Source organism: Cryptomeria japonica, chromosome 5 (assembly GCF_030272615.1).
Source record: "Cryptomeria japonica chromosome 5, Sugi_1.0, whole genome shotgun sequence".
NCBI classification, from domain to species: domain Eukaryota; kingdom Viridiplantae; phylum Streptophyta; class Pinopsida; order Cupressales; family Cupressaceae; genus Cryptomeria; species Cryptomeria japonica.
In genome coordinates, this window is record NC_081409.1 from 625,662,831 (window position 1) to 625,678,725 (window position 15,895).

General features: G+C 36.2%; 1 protein-coding gene across 1 annotated transcript in view; it reads right to left on the bottom strand.

The window, feature by feature from the left end:
* LOC131055064 (uncharacterized) overlaps window positions 1-12,630 on the bottom strand; it is a 34,423-nt gene extending 21,793 nt beyond the window's left edge. Inside the window, exon 1 of the mRNA XM_057989690.2 lies at window positions 10,158-12,630. Coding sequence (XP_057845673.2) covers window positions 10,158-12,359 — 2,202 coding nt within the window. The 5' untranslated portion in view covers window positions 12,360-12,630. The remainder of the gene's footprint in view (window positions 1-10,157) is intronic.
* Between the last annotated feature and the right edge of the window lie 3,265 nt (window positions 12,631-15,895).

The following is a 15,895-nucleotide window of genomic DNA, read 5'->3' on the forward strand; positions in this document are numbered from 1 at the left end:
TGTTTTCCATTGGGACTTTGTTGATTTTCATTGTTTTAAAGTCTAAACTTACCTAATTTCATCAATTCATGTAGTGGAAATTCTATTTACATCAGGACTTTGCGAATTTCCCAAGTTTCAAGGGTGGAAATCGAATTCCATCAAGACTATGTCCAGTTTTAGGTTCATATCACCTCTTAGGAGTGGAAAAACGACTCCTATAGGGACTTTTAGCATTTTCACACAAAAGTTGCATCAGTTAGCAACATTTTCATCATTTTTCACTCAAATTTTAGGGCAAATTGAAACTCAACACTTAGAAAAATAAATTGACAAGCTAACGCAACTTGACACTTAGAATCATTTCCTTGCAATTTTAACACCCTTTTGCATTTTGACATGACACCCTCTCATAAACAAAGGCAAACACTAGAAAATTATTGCTAGACTAAGACCTAAGAAAAATATCTACCCTAAAAAGCGAAAAAGTGTGGGGTCCCCATTTGCAATAGGGCGATGTGTTAAAACATCACAACAAGTATCACCTAGATTGATTAGAGGCTCTTTATTGAAAATATATAATTTATTGACTAGTTAAATGAGTGCCATTCTAGGGTGTTTTAAGCTTAACTTGGACCATCATCTAACATTTAGCTAATCTCTCTAAGTTGAACTTCCTAGTGCACTTGCCTATTTAATGTGCAGACATTGTGTAATAACCATAATAGTTTGTAGCTAGTTCTTCTACATTGAAATTTCTCATTTTGTTAAACATAATTTGCTTGTGTGCTCTTTAGGATTATTGGTGACTTGGCTCTACGATAACGCGTCATGTACATTCTTCAAAAGTGTCTGAAACTTATCCATGTGGTATGAAAGCCACGTGACTCTAACTGCTTTTTTCCACCTCGTGGGTGCATTCTACAGTGATTCCAACCTTACCATCAACTCTGGAGCATGGAGTTTGGACCTCCATAAGCTCTGGTTTGGCTTTTGTTTGTAGTGGGAAAAATAGTTTTAGTTATTACTTTTGATGCTGAAGCAAAGTTTTATTGCATTAATTTCTAAAAAATTTTGTTGATGTAGATTTCTTACAAAATTGCAAACACCTGTATTGTAATCATCTTTAGAACTTCAGAGGGACATAACTTTTTCAGTTTTAGGATTTCTTTAGTCATCTTGTTCCAAATTGCATGTCTTTTCTAAGATCTACGAAAGGTGAAGTTGATTCTACAAAACGTTACCTCCTGCAGTTATTTATTTAGTTTTACATGCTTTGTCCTATTAGATTTCTAATCTATAGTCAGACACTTGAATAATGACAAAATGATTCCTCAATTGTACATGTGTACTTCATTAGGCACACTATTTGAAAAGACCTATACTAAGGCTAGATTTATCTTGTTTGATAACTTTTATGGTGTTTATCTCTCTGCATCTTTGGATATTACATCTAAATTGTCGGATTATAACCACTCATGCAAACCTTTGATATTACTCATTATGTACCTTTCCACCTTGCATGGATTTCAACACCTTGTAGGATGATGATATGGACGGAGTATTTGTCCTTGGCACAAATTACACCTTCCATGCACTTTTTGGGAGTATGTATTTGATTTATGATGAACAAATTGTTAGCAATTTCTCTTCTTGCCTCTTCTACACACATGAAAAAATTGACTTGATAGTGGATTAGCCCACCCATGTAAGAATTTTTCTTTCTAGTTTCGATCCAGAACCATATTACGTCAAGTCTTTTCTGTGAATTTGTGTTAGATTACTTCAGCTTTGTCTTCAATCTATTTCAGAAATCACCCCAATGTATTATGTACAACTTGTTTATTGTGACTCTGATCCTTCAATTAAGTTTAAGACCCTACCATTACAGAGTGACCCTCACTTCTAGCAACATATCTTCACTTCACAGTTACAATGATTATTTACCCATGTAATTTGACAATATAGATGGCACCCATAAAGAAATTCAACTTTTTTGGCATTTCTCAAAATAATCTGTAATCATAATGTGAATGAGTACTTAATCAAGCCTTTATTGCTAGAAATCATTTTTTTAATATTTCTTTGTAAGTTCAACTTAAGGGTGTATGTTGGTCTATTGCACTTATGTTAATCTTCACTTAGGTTAGCATATAAGCCTAAATTAGCTTTCTCTACTAGAATTGAGACTTGAGTAAAGTGCTGTTTAACTCAGCCTCACCTAGATTGATTAGGAGTAGTAAATTGTTAGACTAGATTGATTGATTAGTGATCAAGTATAGCTCAAGTGAGTTGTAAGCTTAGCTTGGTTCCTCACTTCATTTCTTAGCCAGTATCTCTTAGTTAAACTACTTCATGCACTTGCCTAGTGCTTCTACCTTGTAACTCATCATTTTTTTAATACATTTTTCTCCTGCATTCTTCAAGTTTATTAGTGAGTTGATTCCACGATATTAGATCTTGTTGCTTCTTTCAAAATGTTTGTAAATTCCAAAACTTCCAAGCTCCGATTGAGACCCTGCATAGTTGGCAAGGAATGCATCTCTTCTTGTTGCTTCTTTCAAAATGTTTGTAAATTCCAAAACTTCCAAGCTCCGATTGAGACCCTGCATAGTTGGCAAGGAATGCATCTCTTCCTTGTCACGCAATGTTGGATTCATTGTTCAAAATAGACACTCAGCAAGCGCTCAAACAATTTGCACAAAGTAGAAGAAAAGCTTGTACCAAGAAGAATGCAATGCCCTTTACATGAAAATAAATAAAAGTGTACATTTCTCCATGGAAACACTTGTCATTATAACTGCCATTTTCATCTACCATTAATGATCAATGTGCATAAAAATGACCATATTATAGACTCTAGAAAGGATATTTACAATAAGAAACATATTCACCCATGCCCAAATATGTGACTTAAAGTAGGTTATCTTTACAGCCACGGACAACCTTGTCACTAATAAACAGATTGCACATTCACCCTTTTCTGAAATGTCCATGTGATGGGAAGAGGAAACAGAATTGTCACAAAAGAGAAAAAAATGCATCAATTGCTTGTTTGTCAATGTTGCACGTACTAAGAATTTTCTATCAAAACTGAGACATTTTTGTAAAATAAATACCAATCGCATTTTATATTGTGTATTTCCAAACAAAACAAAACATAACGCATATGGTAGAATTGTTCTTCAAAGTACAAGAGAAGCTCCGTGAGATCTTGAAAAACCCTAAAACTATAAAAAAACTAATGAATATGTACACTATACAACATTTCAAAGGGGGTTTTATATTAAATGTAAATTGCTAACTGAATAATTTTTGCCCTAGATGCAAGTGTCAAAATTGTCAATGATCAAGACCTACAGTGAGATTTTCATATTTCAAGGACGGTAAACTAATTCAAGCACAAAGGAAGACAACTTCCTAATAGCTAAAGAAAAGACTAGCATCTATTACAACCCAAATATTTGAACAAACAACAAACACAGTTTTCTACTAGCTAAAAGCAAAGGCCAGCAAGTCTACACAATAGGAAAGAATTCAACAAGTGAACACCACATGATTTCTTGAAGGAAATAGTTAAACTAGATTCAAAGCCACAATTTATATAGTTGGATTTTTTCAATACAAAGTTTGACTCAAAACAATCTACTTTCGATTTACTTCAGAAAACTGCAAACATTGATTTAGCAATTACTGAATAATAGCTGAATAGTTTCTGCAACATAAGCCTAACATCCACCATCATTCACTACACAAAAACACAAATGACTTGACATCAGCTTTCAAATGACAACCTCGACAGCATAAGTCTGGAATCAACTCTCATTAAATTTCAAGTGCGATAACTTGACTGACAATTTTTGCACCATAGGCTCAACTTCAATTGTCATTGTTACAGTATGTGCTCAAAGAACTTATTTAGAAGCTCTTAGAGGCTGCTTTCTGGGATCGCATACTAATAAAATAATCTCAATAAAGCCCTACTTTGAAGACATTCTACTCTATCCACTACAAAGAGGAAATATAACATTTTAAATAGCCTAAAATAGGCTCTTCCTACTTTGAATCTTTGCTTTCTTCTTAATATGGGCTGCCTGGTAACAAGTTATGGCTATGATTCATTGATATTGCTTTAAAACACTTCACTTGACATTGAAAATATAAGATTGTTGATTTAAGAAGCAAGCCGGAGTCTTCATGTCGCATTGCCACCTCAAAATGGTGCCTAATCCACTTAGGTTGTCTTTTTTTTCATTCTCAGAAATTTCATATGAGAACAACACTCAAAAGTAGAATTTTTTTGATGTTTTGACTATCTTCCACTTAACATTTTTCACTAATGCTCATGCCACTTTCAAATTGCGAATTCATACTAGGGAACCCACCTAAAAAGTGTTATTTTCCGCTTAAGTTGTCTTTTAGGCTGCTGTGTTTTCATAACATGATTACCACTTTTTAAAACCTCTTCTCAGAACTTTTTAGTGGCTTTGCCGCTTTGAAATTGCAATTTTCTTAATCTTAGCACCACTAGGAGCAGATCAAAATGGAGATAGAAAGCCAGCATCAGGGACAACATAAGCTAGGATGATATGGACCCTATGAGAAAAAAAACTAACCTAAAAACTCCTCTCATGTTTGGAACACTTTTATGAACCATTTGTCATTTTTTCGTAATCCTATTTTCTTCATGCTTCTAACACTTTGACAGAGTAGATTTAGGTTTCTTCTTGCCATTTATACTTGTTGCATTTTACTGCTGGCTTAGCCACCTAAGAAGTGTCACTTTAACCGATTTCTTCCTCTCTGAGATTTATGACTGTCTGTGCCACTTCTCAAGGTTGTTCACTAGAGTTTGAATTGGGCATTGCCACCTTCAAAAAAAGCACCACTTATGACTGATCCCTTCTCCTTATTTAGGTCGGGTTTTGTATGTTCTTTACCACTTTGTGGATGCTATTCCATTCCAGTCAAACCTCCTAAAAGTTGCAATTCCTTTGCTTAATTTGGTCTTCCACTTGCCAAGGCACACTTTGCATTGACTTTTTCCACTTTGAGATTGAAGCATGATTTTGTCATGGCTAAGCCACTAGTTGCACTTGTCTTTGTGAATTCATTATCTTTCCTTCATTTTCCTTGTGCTAACATTGTCATTTAGATGGCATGTTGGAGAGTTCTTTCCTCGTGCTAGTTAAGGATTCAACCCTGCATTCTTTTCCATTGTGTACTGAAGCTATCAAACTCTCAAGAATTTGGTAATCTTTCATCATTATTCCTCATCCAAAAACAATCTCCAAATATTGTTAGCGGACAAACTAATGACATGGCAATTAGACCAAAAGGAAAACTTAGTTGATTTTGATAAAATGACAAGAATGACATGGTTATTGTGTACAAACTTGATCATAGGCAAAGATTTGTAGGGGTGCCAACAATTGGCTCTTTTGGGCGACCATGGGACAAACTTGGACCATAGGAGAATTCTGAAATCTCTAGAAAATTTTGGTCAATGTCTTATCCATAGGCAATAGCAATTCTATTCTAATACCTAACCTAAACAAACACCCACAATGAAACAATAAGTAAACACATAGGAGAGAAGGACAAACATTATGACATAACAAATTATGGAGTGATCATGCAGTAAGATATCTAGCACAATTTAATTGATGAGCATCAGTTTTGGATTATCCTTTTCCACAGTGAAGAACCTCTATAAAAAGTGAAGATAGTGTGCCTCTTGTTCAAGGTATTTTACAAGTTTTACACATTTATGGAAACAATGACCTTTACATATCTGATTTAATCATTTTCACCCATCTCTTCAACATATTCAGCCTTGAACTCAGTTAAAACATCAACTTTTGAGAAAGGTTGAAGAGTCTCCACCCTGCCCTTGACTCTCCAAATCAATAATGGGTATGAACTATGAAAACCGCACTTACAATACTTCTTCAGCATTTTCCTCCATTGAACCATCCTCTAACATCCCATCTAGGTCTAGATCTTCAAGCTCGACTCATTATCAAAGTATACATATTGAACAAAAATAAGTTCATTCAGTGACAAACTTTGCCATCCATCATCCCATGTAGCAAGCCTTGGGAAATTGGATCTCTTCAATTTTATCCATGCAATAAGCTTAAAAGAATATATCCTTAAGATGGAGGGAGCAATTGCACTCTTATCATTAATTTCATAGTCACTGTCTTCATTGATCAACCATTTTTATACTTCAAGCCTATCCAAGGCTAGCATTAGTCCTTATATAACTATTGAAAGCTCAATTATTTTGTTCTTTAAAATTCCTTCAAATGCAAATAAGAATTCATTTGATGCATCTTCGTCTATCGTGTAGCCAATTCCTTCTTGCTAAATGAAAATATCTAGATCCTTGCCTATAGATGCTAGGGAGGCTTTTTCTTCAACAAACAACTAATATGTGATTTCTTCTAACATGGAAGCTTATTATTCTCCATAAAAAATAGGCAAAGCTCAAGAGATAGATAGGAAATCTAATTCTTTCTCTTAATTTGCAGATGAAGGAATAAACATAGGCTCTTTAAAATACAGTAGCATTGGTGGTTTATTCCATGAATCTTCTTCATATACTCTTCTCTATTTACATCTTTGTTTATACATAATCAGTGAATGTATTTAGTATTTACCATTCCAGCAGAAACCATTCCATGTTGAATATATCCTATCATAGAATTGCCATCAAGTTCCCCTTCGAGATGTTGAAGTTACCTAAAAACCTTTGATAATTTGACTTGGAAGCTATCAAGAGTTGCATCATGCCATGCATCTCTAGACGATGGTGATCATGTTGGTTGTTTGTCTCATGGAAAGAGAAAAAAATATTGATATTATTAGCTGGTGCCTTTAAGGAAAAATATTCAAGTGGAGGTAGTCTCAAATGATCATTTTTGTTGTTCTGTTGAGAATTTCCTTAATATTGCCAAGATAAACTATTCTGCTGAAATTGTCTCTTCATATTTTGTCATATTGATCACTACTTGGTCTAGGAGACAAGCTGCAAAACTTGGGACTACTGGCTTAATGGAGTCTTTTTTTATTTCATTGGTCCCAATCATGTTATCTTCAAGCTTGATTGCTCTTGCATATGATTTTTCAAGCTCATCAATTTCACAAGTTTTGATCAAAAGGGCAATTTTTTATGGTAGGGTGATGATGAAGTAGCTCAAAAGGATTGTGGAGAAGGCCTTAAAGAAATGCTGATTCTTCCAACAAATCAATCAAATTGTGCTGCAGATTCCCACGTGTTCATTATTATCCTTCTTTGTATTTGAGAGTTGAGCAAAAAGAAAGTGACCATCCCAATTTGAACCATGATAAAAATTACTCCCTCATGATTTCCCAATTTGTGATATAACCTATAGCAAGATGAGGAAACCATTTTGTTGCTACTCCAACCAAGGTTCTCACAAAAAATGAATTGCAACATCCTCACGAGCCACTCCTAAAATGCTGCAAGTATTGGTGAAGGCTGGGATATGCTCATTAAGATGCTACATGTCATCACCCTAGAATTTTGGAAAATTCTTCCTTGAGCCTAATGGAAAATAATGGGATGCTGACAGTGCTAAGGGACTAATACTGGCTTCGCATGGCAATGGAAATGGAAGTGGATCATCATCATAAGCATTGTCACTCATTACTTGAAATGGTTCTTTATCTAAATTAGAATTTCCAGCAAAAATAGTAATAAGTTATTGAATTGTTGGTGAAGATGAAGATTCACTTGAGTATGCTTGAATGGGTGTCCAAAAAGAAAAATCACGAAACCCTACTTCCTCCATGAGCTAATGTATACCTTATCAGCCAGGATGAAGAGATTTCAACTAGAAGCGATAAAATTTACTACTTGCAAGCTTGGCTTGGTGTAGCTCATTCACCAACAAAGTCACCAAAATTTGTAATGAGTTTAAATTATTTTGTTTCCAAGACAATACAATATGGAATAGCACATATGGTAAAAACAAACACCAACATTTAGTGGCAACACAACATTTAGTGGCAACACATATTTGAAAAGAAAACAAACACGATTTTCTAACAGCTAAAAGAAAAGGCCAATAAATCTACACAACAGGAAAAAATTGAAGTGAGCGCCACATTATTCATGAAGGAAATATTTAAATTAGATTCCAAGCCACAATTTAAATAGATAGATTTTACAAATACAAAGTTTGACTCAAAACAGTCTACCTTTGATTTACTTCAAAAAATTACAAACATGGATCTAACAATTATTGAATAAAAGCTTAACAATTTCTAAGCGTAAGCCTAATATCCAGTATCCTTCACTACACAAAAACACAATGACTTGACTTCGACTTTTGAATGACAATTTTTGTAGCATAAATCTAGCATCAACTCTCATTAACTTTCATGAAAATACAATAACCTGACTAACAATTTCTACAAGGCTCAACATCAACTATTATTAATATATTTTGTGCTCTAAACACTTATTTATAGGCTCAAGATCAACTTATTATTGATATATTCAAGCCCTAGACACGCAATTCAAAAAATTTAGCATGCATGCTAATAAGTAATGGTCAAGTCTAGGACTCCCAACCTTCAAATATGGCCAATTTAAATTTGAATTAGCAGGCAGGATTGGGCCCACGATCCAGTCTAAAGTAGGCAATCTTCTAAGAAGTAGACTAGGGGTGTTCTAAGCAGGGTGACATGGCATATAATTGTCCTAGATTGGGTCTTGGGGAGTGAGTACACCAAAAGAGCCCAAATTTGTGCTACAACCATGCCTTAAAGTCAGCTACACAAAGTGGCATAATATGAGTGGGGAAAAGTGTAAGAGTATGCACTTTTCTTCTATATAAAATATATAATATATAATATTAATTTCTTTTAATATGTTATTATTATTTTATTTTGAAAACAAAAATATGCTCGTAATTTTCTCTTACAATTAATTATTAATGATTAAGTACCTCCTTAACCTTAGAAAAAGCCAAACCTCTATAAAATTGGGTAAATTAACAAAAGATGAACGACATGTGTGAATTGGACTCATGGAAGATACTGTGGTGATTCTGCATATTCATTTGATGTTGCAAGCATAGATCCAATAAATTATGATGTGGATGTTATATCGAAACATTGTCTTGTTAAAATTGATGGGGAATCTGAAAGAAGAATCCGTATATGGTTGTATTATCCAAACAATTTAATAATATATTACTTTTCATCCAACTAACAACAGTATCACAACCGACTGACAAGCACACAAATGTTTGGAGAATGGTGGCAACAAAATATTTTGACCTGACTATTTTCGGGCAGATTTTCAGTGTCTTCCAGATTTTCCAGACTGATGAATTTGGATCCCCAATCTCAGTTTCAGGTGTCTAATAAGTTTACCAGAACTGACTTGAGCAAAAAGCCCACACAAACTATGGCTACCAGTAATTTCTTGATCTTCAAAACTAGACTTTTCCAATGCTAGGATGACAGTTTTGTGTTTGACATTCGATACTATGCTCCAGACACAGATTTCTAGGTCATTTTTTATGCTTCACATTCATCCTTGCAAACTTTCTCCTTTTAGGCTCCATCATTCCCTTCCCCCTGTTATTTGTATATAATTACTGTAGGTTTCCAAGAGTAATGTACTAATTAGTTCATATCTGTTTGAAAATATTGAAATTCAGAGAATAATGAACAGCTAAAGTACTTTAGAGGCTGTTGACTCTTGATTTCAAAATCTACCAAACTTTGTTACAGCTTAAACACATAACTACAAGATAAAATGATAATATTGAAGGGTAAGTGAAAACAGCAGAGTCTCTGCATTTGAAATTGCCATGATCCCCATTCTCAACAAGCCACGGTAATGTGGGCCACACTCAGACAAGGCTGGTGCAAGTCCCAAGCAATAGAGATCCCCGAGAAGTGGCTTCTAGTCTTAATGGTTGTCTAGAGCTTGATGCTGAGTTTCCAAAAGATCAGACCACATCCACATGACTGAAAGCAAGTCCCAAGCAATAAAAGTCCCTTGAAAGTGGGTTCTAAAGCTATGGATAATCTAAGCTAGGCAGTCCATCACCTAGGCATGAAAAGAAATGGATGACTTACAAGCTATGAAGCAAAAGGAAAAGCCAAAAATGAAATTGAAAAGGAACCCTCACCAGTTCGATAGAGCTTTCTAATACAGATTTGGAGTCCTGATCAGATCCAGAAGCTGAAGAAATTTGGACTTCAAGACTAAGTGTGGTTTCAATATCTGTTACATCATTATAACTTGAAGCAGCATCATACTCAGACCCCGGAAGTGAGACTCCATGAGGGCTTACAGCTTGAATGGATAATGCAGCTGAAACATAGCTTGTTTCAGGAGTTGTTTGGTTTCCATCTCTAAATGCATTGTCAATGTATGGTGTTGATGGTGCCAGCTCTACTTCTGAATCTTGTTCATCGCAGGACCTTTTAGACAGAACTTCCTTCAATTTGTTGGATTTTAGTTCTTCTTCTTCTTCCTCCTCGTCCTCCTCTCCTTTTTTATGCTTTGTATCTCTAGGAGAGAGCTTTTCCACATTCAGTTCTGCACCTTGTTCGTTGCTAAATCTATCAGAGGGAATTTCTTGCATTTCCTTGGAAATTTCTCCCTTTTTTTCTTCCTCTTCATCCTCTTCTCCTCCTCTATGCTTCCTGTCTCTAGGAGACAGCCTTTTTGAAGCCAATTCTCGACCATCTTCGTGGTAAGATCTTTTAGACGGAACTTCTTGCATTTTACTGGACTTTTCCTCCTCTTTCTCGTCCAAATCTCTTCTTTTATACTTGGTTTTTGTAGGATAGAGCTTTTCCCCATCCAGTTCTGCACCTTGTTCATTCCTAGACCTATTAGGAGAAAATTCTTGCATTCCCTTGGATTCTTCTCCCTCTTCCCATTTCTCCACATCCTCTTCTCGTCTTCTATGCTTGATGTCTCTATGAGGCAAATTTTCTGAATCCAATTCTTCACCATGTCTATGGAGAAACTTTTTAGATGTAGTTTCTTGCATTTCACTGGATTGTTTCTCTTCCCTTTCCTCCTCCGCCTCTCTTTTTTTATGCTTGGTGTCTGGAGGGGAGAACTTTTCAAGATCCAAATCTGCACCTAGTTCATGTCGAGATTCGCTGGTGGGAGATTCTTGCATTTCATTGGATTCTTCTTCTTCATCTTCCTCTTCTCTTCCTCTAAGCTTGGTACCTGTAGGAGATATCTTTTCCACACTAAGGGCATGGTGGTTGTCGGATGTCAACCGAGTTTCACCGTCAGAGGCTTTCGCTTCTTTCTTAAGATTATACTTCGTTTCATCTTTAAAATTTTGTTCTTCTGCAGCATTATTCTCCATTTGAATGGCCCGTGGGTTCATTGTCAACTGAGGTATTTCTTCAGAGACCTCCATTTCAACACTCAGCTTAGATTGAATTCCATCTTCAAGGCTGTATTCTTCCACAGCAATCCAGGCATCTGGGTTCCTTGCCAATTGAGTGTCTCCCTCAGAAGCTTTGATTTCCTCCTCCTGACTAAAACGGCTTTCATCTTTAGGTGTTTGTTCTATTGCAGCAGTCTTCTCTATAAGAATGGCCTGTGGGTTCAACATCAAGTGAGGTTCTCCTTCAGAGACTGTTCCTTCATCTATGAGCTTAGATTGGGTTCCATCTTCAGGGATGCGTCGTTCCACAGAGATCTTGACATGTACGTCCCATGTCAATTGGTCTACTCCACCATGGACTTTTACTTGATCGCTCTGCATCGAATGGGTTTCACCTGAAGGGGTCTGTCCTCCAACAATAGGGAGATCATGTGGGTCCCATTTTAATGGTGTATCAACTTCACAGAGTTTTATAAGGTGGTGGGGTTCTTCATAGGATTTTAGTCGATTGGGTTCTTCTTCTAGGGGTTTAACCTCAGGAATTATGCCTTCATATCCTTCTTCATAGATGAGAGGTTCACCACGACGATCATTTTCATCGAGATTCTCTCCTGCTTCAGATCGAAGTTCTTCATATTGCACCTGTGAATGACCCACAGGCTCAGATGTTATTTTTGCACACTCCTCATTCACATCACTACCCTGTAGACACTCCCCAAGCCCTGCAGCTTCTGCTTCATTTTTCTTCATCCCAGAATTTTCTCTCTTGCAGGCAATAAGCCTTTTCCTAGATAATCCACTCAAACATTTCCTGAAGCAAACATAGCCACCAACAGCACAGCCCAATGGAACAGAAATTGCTATTCCGAATGCCGACAGCACCATCACAGGAATAAACATAAATGGCAAAGAAGAAACCAATGCACCCCATAGTGTGAGTTTCTTACCGTATATCCACAATTTACTGGCCATCTCAAATGCAGAAACCTTTCGCTACAACTCATTCCATCAATGTATGTTATATATTACGTTCCAACTAACATCCCTAGCTGGGTATTGCACCGTTTCATTGCTCTGCATAAAACTGTGCTCTGTTTCCATACAAATGCATAACAACGACAACAAAATAAAACTCTATTCAAAATGATCGACACTCTGTAACGTTGCTGGGTGACTGACACTTAATCTGTGACGTGGCTTCACTAGAAATGATTATGACTATATATAGTAGCATATTTTTGCCATAGGCATCCAAGTTTCTGTCAATGTATAACAAGATTTCACATCGAGATTGTGATTTTTACACAAGACGAGAAATATCCTTGACAGGTAAAGCCAGACGTCACAAGCAAAGTGATGGTACAAGCTCCCACAGGATAAAATCAGTTGTGCCCAAGAGCTAAATCTCAGAACCATTATTGTAGTGTATTTATTTTGTTTTGCTTTTGAAGTGGGATATTCACACTTTACATTAAGGTCTTAGGGAAGGAAAAAGAAGGTCGTTTGATTTAGTTAGATAGAGAAAGACTCAAATAAATAATTCATTTGTTTTAAAATTACAAAAAATGGTAATCTCATTCGTATCGCAGCATGCTACTTTGTCCCTTAAGTTTCTAAAACTTACAAAAACAGAGGTCTTGACCACAAGGATTTTTTTACAGTTTTAAAAAAGGATCTTGCAGAGTTTTCTCAATTTGGTGAAGTCTTTCTGGTGGAAGATTTTAATGCTAGGACAGCAAGTGAACAAGCCAGGATTCTTTGTTGTAAAGAAGATTGCAATCTCATCTGGCTCATGGAAGAAAGTATTCATCAGTGGGCCAGGGTCTAGAAGCTAACAAAGGTTGGAATGTTTTTGGGGAGCACTGCTTACTTTATGTGGGTCTTTCAATTTAATCATATGCAACGGTTTGGTTAGATGTGAGGTCTGATAATTTTACTTGCAATACCTATAATGGTGCTAGTGTAGTGGATTATGCCATATGTTCACATAGTTTGTGTGAAAAAATGGAGGAAGTTTCAATTGGCGAACAACTCTGGGATTTGAAATCTGATCATAAACCGATTTATTTAAGTTTCTCTTGGACTGAAAAGGATCAGCTTGAGAAGAAATCCACGTTTATTCTGCATTCTCCATCAAAGGGCAGAATTTTGCTAACTCAAAAAAAATGTAATACCTTCCAAATAGCACTTGAAATGCTTTTTAAGAAGAAGATAATGCTTATCCATGGGTTTAGTAGTCTAGAGCTCATAAATATAATCCATAGGGCTCTTGATGAATGTAAAAGAGCTAAAAATAGAAAAGATGAAACAAATTGCTTCCCGGTCAACGCTTGGTTTGATGAAGAATGCAAAAAGGCAAGGAGGACTTTGAAAGACACTAAAAATAAGCAAGTTAATCTCAAAGTTTACAAGCAAATTTTAAGAAGGAAAAAAGTTGATTTCATGGTCATAAGAAGGGACGAGTTAATCTTCCTCGGGAAGAAGAACCCCAAGTTATTTTGGAAGGAACTTCAATCAAGCAAGAAGCGAACTGTAAACACTATCACTGCCTCTCAATGGCTCGATTATGCAAAGCAACTTTATGAGTAGGACTCTCAAGTTGCCTCTCCCCCTTTCGTCAGCTTCACCACTAATCTTTTCACCGTGTAAGAGATCAAGATGGGTATTAAGAAGTTGGGTATTGGTAAAGCAAAAGACTTAGTTGAACTTCAAGCAGAGTATCTAAAGTGGGGTACGAAAATTCTTGCACCTCATATCACTAAAATTTTCAATAGCATCATCCAACAAGGGTTCCTTGCGGATTGGACAACTAGTTTAGCAATACCTCTTTTCAAGAGGGGTGATGTCAATAATCCATCCAATTATAGAACCATTATGATAAATCATTTGTTTGCAAAGTTATTTGGCAGTATGATAGAAAACAAAATCAACAAGTGGCCGGAAGAAAGTAATAAATGTGCTAAAGGGCAGGTAGGTTTCAGACCTAAGCATTCCACAATCAATCATGGTATTACTCTAAGACACATCATTGAAAAGGTTTGGGAGCAAAAAGACGAAGCTTTTTGTTGCTTTGTGGATTTCAAAAAGGCTTTTGACCCAATCCCTAGAGTTAAACTTTGGCAAAAAATGGAGGAAATAGGGGTTCCTATAGATCTTAGAGCAGTTGTTTCATAGGCTATATGAGGAGGTTAAAATCAAAATCCGAACTTCAGCTGGCATATCTGAAAGCTTTAGGAGTGATATTGGGGTCAAGCAAGGGTGCCCTTTGTGCCCTACCCTCTTTGGTTTATACATTGACAAATTCGAAGAATGGTTAAACTTACAAAGAGGTGATGGTGCTCATTTGGGACAATTTGTTATAAGGCTTCTTTTGTATGCGGATGACCTTATCTTGATTGCTAGGTCTTCTCTTGGCTTACACGAGCACTTACATTCTCTTGAGCAGTTTTGTAGAACAGTGGGCATGCAAGTCAACATTATCAAGATGAAAGTGATGGTTTTCTCTAAGAAAAGAAAGTAGATTCAGCATAAGTTCTTCTTTGAAGGCACTGTTCTCGAAGAAGTGGCAGATTACAAATACCTCGGAATTGACTTCAACAAAAATCTAAGTTGGGAAGGTTGTAGAAAGAAGCGTATGTTGGGAGGTTGGAAAGCATTTTATGCTTTTCAAAATAGATGCAGAGAGGCAAAGTTGTGGGACTAGAAGACTACCCAAACTCTCTTTGGGCTTTTAGTGCTTCCAGTTGTTCTTTATGGCTGCGAAGTGTGGGCCAAATTCAGTCCCTTGTGATATCATGCTGAGTGAAGTTGGGGTTGCACCTATGGAAGCAATTGCTTTGGTGAGACTAATAAGTTGTTTGAAAAGAGTTGAGCAAATGTAAGAGGGTCGATGGCCTAAGATCGTCTTCAATGACACATTATGCAAAAGAAAGAAGACTTGGATGCGACAAACCAACAAATGGTTTAGAAAATGGGATATATACTTGAACATATGCCCCTCAAACAATAAGGATATAAGGATTATGTTATGGATAAGTTCTACAAGCGTGCTTGGAATAAAGATTTAGGGAGGAAGAAAAATTATTACATTGAAGAGTTTAATCCCTCTCATAACCATCTTCAAAAAACATACATAGGGGCCCACATATCTTGGAAAGCCAAAATTCTCATTGCTCAATTAAGAACTAATTCTCATCAACTTCGTTGTGAAACTGAGTGTTGGAAAAGACCAAAAGAAGTTTGGAAGGAAAGAGTGTGCATTTTCTGCACTTCAGGTAAAGTTGAAACAAAAAAACACTTCATTCTTGAATGTGATGCTTTCAAAGCCAGTAGACACAGTTTTGAAAGCACTTTGGCAGCCAGTTCTTGGGGCAATCTATTCAGCAAAGGGTGTGTGGAAAAGTTAGGCGCTTAAAATAATTTCTTCTTATTCTTAATATCCAAAGTAATTAAATAGAATACTAGGGCAATAAATAATTATCTGAGATATAGGAGTTTGGAGTGATATT